Genomic DNA, 7,738 nt, shown 5'->3' on the forward strand with positions numbered 1-7,738 from the left:
TGTCAGTGGATTTTAGAGAACTTTCAATATGGAAAGACCTGGATTGGGGAAGGACTCTGGATCACTTGTGCACACTACAGATAGTTCTGAATCTGAAGGCAGTGTTTCTCTTCCCACATCCAACTATGATTATCAATCTGACATTAGACAAATCTCTTTCCCACATGAAGCCCCTCATTCCCTTCCAGTGTAAAATATAGAGGTTGGACCAACTTTTTCAAGTTTAGCACATATGTTCCATAAGCATGGCTCAAATATCATAATCTACTGAAAGCCCCTTTGGGGACAAATGTGGAAAAGAATGATAGAAAGATAATGAAGAAATGGTACTTCAGAGAATTTCTGAATCTCATTCTAGCAGTACAGTGTATATAGCTAGAAAACAAATGCCCCTGATTTCTATTGCTGTCATCATTTTTTCTTCACATTTCCTGTATATATATATATATTCTTATGCACTGGGAATTCTTTCCTCTTTTCATCTCTCCAGGCTGAAGCTGTCCAGGAGGAGGAAGACACTACTGTACATGAGGATGACCTTTCAAGTTCCATCAATGAGCTCCCAGCAGCTTTTGAGTGCAGTGACAGTGTCAGTCTAGATACCACTGAAACAGAGGAAAAAGGCAATCAAGGCCTGGACCAGTTTACCCTTGCAAGGTAAGGAAGCCCATGATGAAAATGAGTGTACACGATACACCGTGTTGTTTTCATGCTTATTCGAGTTCAATGCCACACTTAAACTACTTGGCTTCCTAATGAAGGAGTCCACAATGGTATGTAGCACAGTGGACTCTTACTGAGTTAGAACATCCAACTCCAGATAGAGCTTCATTGTGGAACCATCAAAATATGCCCATGTAAGAATTTTATTAAGCCACTTTTAGTTTATCACACCAAAAAAAAAAAAAAAAAAGGAAAAAAATGGAAGCAAAGTCTTTGTAAATAGGGAAGGATGGAGAGGGTGAAGGAAGGCCAGAGGAATGGGGAAAAAATAACCAAGATGCATCATGTAAGGGTACAAGGTCCCAGTGATGAATGTAACTGTATTTTGTACCTAAAATGTACCAATAAAAAAATAAAAAGTTGACTGGGAAAAAAAAGAATTTATAAAGCCAGAAAGCAGCATGAAAGGCCTGCTGAAGAAGTCCGGGCCTTATAAGCTTTGAAGATAAGCAAGATTTGGCAGGGCTTAGAAATATGTTCTTTCCATTTTGAGTTAAAAGATATCAACAAGAGGCTGTTTATATATTAAATATCTACTCTCCTTTCAATCAGTGTCTTTCAGCCTAGTGGCTATTTCTGAAACTAATGAGATATATGAAGAGGAATAGGTAAGATTATCACTCTTCAGATAAATTCAACATCTTGGATATCATAAATAATATTACAGATTTACTTCAAGAGAAGAAAGAGGAGCTCCTAACATTACTCTTCTGAAAGTTGAAAATAAGAATTAAAATAAACTAAAGTTTGTGGTGTGGCTAGACAAAGGCCTTCTGTTGTGGTGAAGGATATCTGTCAAAGGAAAGGCTGAGATGATGCCTGGAGAAGAATTTGACTTTTTGCTTTTTATTCTATTTTATTCATTATCTCCTTTCCTTCCTGTCTGTCTTACTCTACCTTTGTATTCTGGGCATTTAGACTATGCATTCATTAATACTCTCTTAATATAGAGGAAAAATTAGAAGAATCAAAATTGTGTTACAATTTTTCATAGCAAAAAAATAAAGAGAAGTGGAAGTGCTCAAGCGTGGGAACAGAGGTTTACTTGGGGGCACGGCATCTGGGAGAGCAAGAGGCTTGCTGGGTGCTTGAGAGGTACTGAGTGTGCATGAAGGAATCAGAAATAGTGGAGTCACAGAATTCTAGATGAAATTCTATTTCCTAGAAATCAAAAAAGAGTATCAGATACCTCTGATGAGAGCCAGGCCCAGAGTACCCTCCAAAAGGAAGACTGAGCCAGGCAGTCGAAGTTGGCATTTTACAACCAGCTAGAGGACCTCAGTTCTTAACAGTCATTTTCGTGTCTTCCAGCTTTGGAGAAGGTGACAGGGGAGCCTCTCCCCCTCCCTCGCCCTTCTTCTCCGCCATCCTTGCTGCCTTTCAGCCCGCAGCCTGTGACGATGCCGAGGAGGCCTGGCGCAGCCACATCAATCAGCTCATGTGTGACTCAGACGGCTCATGTGCGGTGTACACATTTCATGTGTTCTCCTCTCTGTTTAAGGTACGGGGTTCACTGAACATGCCTAGGACAGACGCTCTGACGAGAGCCACAGCTTGTGACTTAATAAGGACCATGTTGTTTTGTTCTAAGATTGTCCTGTCCCTCCTACAGACACGCCCGTGTTTCCTCTGACTTTAACAGGTCCTTCTATCCTGCGTAAATGTCTTCAACCTCTTCAGAGTAGTGTTGTGAAGATGTTGCCCTCAAATGCTTTTGGTTACCTTCCTCCATTCTGGCTCTTTCTGGTATCCTCAGTCCTAGGCAATTGTGACATTAGGACATTAGGATTTGCCAAGCCTGTCCTCATCACTCTGTTCCCCTCTCCCTTCCCGGAGGACTTCGCTCATTTGATATGTTTATAGAGATTTAAAAACATTTTGTGAGTGTGTGTGTGTGTGTGTGTGTGTGTATGTGTGTGTGCGTGGCACTGGGGACTTAACCCAGGGACTGAGCTACAACACAGAATTTATTTTCTATATTTTATTTTGAGATAAGGTCTTGCTAAGTTTCCCAGGCTGGACTCAAGCTTGTAACCTTCCTACTTCAGCCTCCCAAAGTACTGGATTTACAGGCATGGCTCACCATGCCTGGCTTAAAAAATACTTTTTCTATCATGAACAATTAAAAATTGCTGAGAGAGTAGATTTTAAGTGTTCTTACCACAAAACATAAGTCAGAGGTAATGCATATGTTAATTAGATTTAGCCACTCTACAATGTATATATAAATATAGGCAATGTATATTTCAAAATGACATATATATAATACAATTTTTATTATTAATTTTTAAATAATAAGTAAAAACATATTAGAAGTCCCACCCTACACAAAAACAGTTTTTTTCTAGTATTTAAATTGAATTTGGCCTTGGCAAATGATCACTGTCTTACTTTGCAGAATATTCAGAAGAGGTTCTGCTTCCTGACCTGTGACGCAGCCAGTTACCTTGGAGATAACCTCCGGGGTATTGGATCCAAATTTGTCAGTTCTTCCCAGATGCTCACCAACTGCTCTGAATGTCCAACACTATTTGTAGATGCAGAGACTGTGAGTATTCTAGTAGTAACCCATGCTGTGGCAGCAGGTTTAGAGAAAGTTGTTTTAAAGACCTCTCAGTTTTGCAGGCAGCTCTGTGCTGTGTGCTAGGACTCCCAGAGGCCCTGGTGCTACAGGGTACTTAGTGGGGATTGCCAGCACAGGCCAAGGCAGAGCAACCTCAGAGAGTGGGAGAAGAGACCCACCTTCATGCTGTCTCCATGCTCTGCACCTCTCTGATGACTCTAACTCTGGTAGCTGTGCATGTGGTTGAATACCCTTCAACCCCAGAGCTGACCAGGCCAGATTGCCCAGCCAGATGGGTCTCCAGAGCCAACATCTCATCACTTTTCTTATCCCCAAGTCTGAGAGACTCATTACTCTCTGTATTCCCCCATCCCCAACCATGACCAGTAAGTTTAAAGGATGATTGAAAGTCTCTGGCAAACTGCTGACTCATGACTTCATGGCTACAAGACTGACAAGCGCTTTGTGGGCAGCATTATCTATTTATTACCTTTCTTAAATATCATGTCATAGAACAGTCATACTGGCTGAATAACTAGGTTCATAAAGTCTCTGCACAGTCAGTCTTTCCAAGAACTGAATTATGGTTGGTTGCCCCACAGCAAGAAATACAGTGATAAATTATTCTCCCTTAAATGGTTTAAAATAAACATAAAATTAGTGTGAGTCTCTTTTAAAGTCTTTCTCCATACCACCTGGAACATCACTGCATGACAACAGTAGAGTTCATGCAAAAAAATGTATGTAATACATGTGTGAGCTTCTGTGGAATACTTAGGCTTCTTTGCCTATACTCATATGCCTTATACTGTATAAGTCCTAGGAGACTTAGATTCACAAGCTAGTGTTCAATTGTAATTGCAACTGATAATAGAGCAAAATCATAGAGTCTAGTAAAATGGATGGCATTCACTCCCCCTTTCCAGTATTTATAAATGTGCTTCTCCATCTGTGTAGATGTGCCATTGTGTTGGTATCTCCCTGAATGTCTTAATACCAATTATTTTCTGTCTTTAGCTCCTTTCTTGTGGACTTCTAGACAAGCTCAAGTTCAGTGTTTTAGAACTGCAAGAATATTTGGACACCTACAACAACAGAAAAGAGGCCACTCTCTCAGTAAGCTTTTTATGTTTCTGTGCATATGAATTCAGTTAAAACTGAAGGAATGTGATATGAGTTCTTGGGACATGTGGGAATAACCCAGGATGAGTTATGGAGGGATAGGACAGACTTTATTTTTTTCTCTGTTCACAATCCCCATTCCAAATTAATGGTGGCAGAACTACATAATATACAGATTATATAGAAACAGCTTATAAGAAAATTTTCAACTTCAATTTTTAGCCCCCTCCCTAGTGTTTCTACCAAGAAATCAGGGAAAGAATCTGCCTACTGGGTCTTTTAATCATTTATAACTACAACTTTTCTCTGCTCAGAAATTTGAACGTGTTGATTATTTCCTTCCAGTGTTAAACTCACTCAAAACTAGCAGTCATACTCAATCTCATCTCCCCCTTCCTCTTTTCCTGCTCATGGTAGCTGTTTGTCCCTTACCTTGTGGCTTTTCTTGGCTGTTGCTCTTTACCTTTTCCTTCCTTCATAGATCTAGGTGACAGAATATTAGAGATAGAGGTGAGTGAGAGACAATCTGTACACTCATTTTCTGACAATTAGATGCCAGAGAACTCAGTGGTTCATTAAGAGTAACTGCCTAATATTTATTGATGTCTGTATCTTCTGGGCATTCCGGAAAGAGCATGGAGTTTGAAGTCAGATAAACTTGGGTTCAAATCACAGCTCAGATATTTAAGGGTTCGTGGTCTTAGATTGTTGTAAGGACGTAAGACTTACAGTAGTCACAGCAGCTATCATTTTATGAATCCTTTCCATGAGTCCAACAGCCTTCTAGGAATTACATGTTTTGTTCAGTTAATGCCGACAACTGCCCTAGGTATCACTATTATTATCCTCATTCTCTAGAAATACAGGAATAGGCCTAAACTACCCAGCACAGTGTCACAAACATGGATGTTCGTTCTAAAGTTACAGGTTTGGGTTACTTTATAGCTATTGTCATTATTGATCTTCCCAGGATCTGCCCAAGGATAAGAGTTCTGAATTCCACAATAACAATTCAGTCTGCTTCTATAGGTCTTCACTTGTAATTGTTTTCCAGCTTCTTGGTCATCAGCTGGTAAAATAAATCCTTTCATTCTAGTCAGTGAACTAAACTACCTCACCTGTTGATGCAGGTGTGAATTGTAGTTCTTCAGTGCTCATGGTTTCTGTCCACAGGTTTCTTTTTCATGTCTGTATATATTACTATCCCAGATGCTTAAGACTGGAAGAATCCCTAAACAGCTGAGTATTGTTGTAATAGCCTTTTTACAGAGGAGGAGACCTTTCACTTACAGCCTTATCATCATAATCATGTAAAAGGCTCCTGGCCATATATGTATTCATTTTCATTTACGTATAAATTAGGAATGGTCTGGTAGAACTAGAGAAATCTCACAGCATTGAAATTATATTTTATAATGTCATCATTGAACCTGAACAGATATTTTAATTTCAGCTAATCTTTAACCTCCAAAAGTGATCTTTTCCTAAAAGACATTATAGCAAAATTTTATTTCACTGTTAGAAGCATGATAAATTTTTCCTGAAAGAATTCATATTTCAAATGCTCTCAGACATCCCTGAATTTATCTGTGTCTATCTTTTTCTGAAAACAGTGGCTTGCAAATTGTAAAGCAACATTTGCAGGAGGATCAAGAGATGGAGTAATTACCTGTCAACCAGGGGACTCAGAAGAAAAGGTAATAAAAGCCTACAAGACTCTAATCTCTTCTGTGGTCAGACAGTGTATGGTGGTTTTGATCCATCCAAGAAGCATGAAACTTGAAAACAGAGGAGGTACAATGAGTCATCACATATATTCACATAAAACCAATAACATAAGACATAAAGAAGGCCATTTAAGCCATGCATGATTGTGTGCTGATAAGCTTTGGGAGGTTTTTCTTCTCTTTAGAAAAGTGGAGATATAAAAATAACCTTTTTTGTTGGACAGTTTCTAACCATACTAATAATTTCCTGGAAAATCTGTTCTTAATTCCAAATATACCCAGTTCTTCCCTGAGCCATTTAGTGCCTTCAGCTGACCTTTCACCAAACACTTTTAGAATAGCTCCAAGTATACACTCAAACCATCTGGCTGGTAAGTGTGTAATGTATTATAAAGGAAATTTGGCAGAGAAGTATAAATGGACATAAAATCATTTATGCTGCAGTTGAGCCTCCTATTTGGTCTACGTGGTGATTCAATAGTGAGAAATAGACAGGATCTCTGCCCTAGAACAGCTTCTGACTTGTCGGAGAGAGAAGACTTTAGTCAAAAAGTTGGAGAGGTCTAAACTATGATAAATACCATTAAGGACATGAGAAATTGTAGGCTAAGGAAGCATACAGCAAGGCAAACTAACCACAGAGAAGGGTGGGTCTGGGAAGGCTTCTCCGTAGAAGCACCTCTAGGTGGAGATCTAAAATATGAGCCAGAAAGAAATGTGTCTGGGGCTGCAGCAAAATGTATGCAGAAAAGTTTGAGAAGAATCCAGAGAAGGTGGCAGAAGCCAGACCAGGCAGGGCATGAATGTGTTGCTGCAGTGGTCAGCAACTAAAAAGTTGAACAGCAGGGATGATTATATTGAGGCTGTCCCTCTCTGCCTGCTATGGAAACACACTGAAAAGCAGCCAAGAGTGGATAAAGGAAGTTAGGTGGCTGCTGGCCCATCTAGGAGAAAATGTGATCTTGGACCATCCCTGGGAAAACGTTTTAGATTGCACATCCTCCAGAGGATACGAAATCATGTTCCTGTTAGAAATTGTACTTTACCAATGTAAACAGAAGTAAGAGTTTGGAATAAATTTTTTCAAGTTATTATCAGTGACTCAATTTAAATTTGGTAGTTTGTACTGAACAACTTTACAGTCCTGGGAGTAACTATCCTTGCCAGTACTGAGTCAGTGAGCCTCTTGCTAGGTTTTATGAAGAGACCAGAGATTGGACAAGGCTGAGAAATATCTAGAGAGGGTATTAAAGTGCAGTTTCTGCTCTTCGTGAAGACAGACATGTATATTTCATGTTAAGCCATTTGATCCTCTCTGGATGGGAGGCAAGGCAGGTGGCATAGTTCATTTTGTAACTGAAGAAACCAAAGTTTGACCTAAGTCTTCCTGGCTGATTAAGTGACAGGAAGAACTGCCACGTGACCATCAAGTCTGGAAACATAAGGAAATATACAAATAAACTGTTTATATTATATTTTAAAACAGGTGTTTGATGATGTTATGTAAATTTCTTATGAGCAATGCATTGTCAAAAGTACAATTTAAAAAAAAAAACAACAACAAAAAAAAAAAAAGTACAATTTTTTTTTTTTTTTTTTTTTT

General features: G+C 39.2%; 2 protein-coding genes across 8 annotated transcripts in view; one reads left to right on the top strand and one right to left on the bottom strand.

The window, feature by feature from the left end:
- The window catches only part of Fry (FRY microtubule binding protein), a 353,736-nt gene that overhangs the window by 325,660 nt on the left and 20,338 nt on the right, over window positions 1-7,738 (top strand). For all 6 annotated transcript variants that reach the window (XM_010623889.3, XM_010623892.3, XM_010623891.3 and 3 more), the window contains 5 exons: window positions 491-657; window positions 2,035-2,224; window positions 3,122-3,271; window positions 4,304-4,402; window positions 6,022-6,105. In XM_010623889.3, coding sequence (XP_010622191.1) covers window positions 491-657; window positions 2,035-2,224; window positions 3,122-3,271; window positions 4,304-4,402; window positions 6,022-6,105 — 690 coding nt within the window. The remainder of the gene's footprint in view (window positions 1-490; window positions 658-2,034; window positions 2,225-3,121; window positions 3,272-4,303; window positions 4,403-6,021; window positions 6,106-7,738) is intronic.
- The window catches only part of Zar1l (zygote arrest 1 like), an 82,085-nt gene that overhangs the window by 10,647 nt on the left and 63,700 nt on the right, over window positions 1-7,738 (bottom strand). The window contains exon 4 of one of the 2 annotated variants that reach the window (XM_010623887.2): window positions 4,841-4,891. The exons of the other annotated variant lie outside the window; for it this stretch is intronic. Coding sequence (XP_010622189.1) covers window positions 4,868-4,891 — 24 coding nt within the window. The 3' untranslated portion in view covers window positions 4,841-4,867. The remainder of the gene's footprint in view (window positions 1-4,840; window positions 4,892-7,738) is intronic. 2 annotated transcript variants of the gene reach the window in all.

This window comes from Fukomys damarensis, unplaced genomic scaffold (assembly GCF_012274545.1).
Source record: "Fukomys damarensis isolate Sample0158 unplaced genomic scaffold, DMR_v1.0_HiC HiC_scaffold_38, whole genome shotgun sequence".
Lineage (NCBI taxonomy): Eukaryota > Metazoa > Chordata > Mammalia > Rodentia > Bathyergidae > Fukomys > Fukomys damarensis.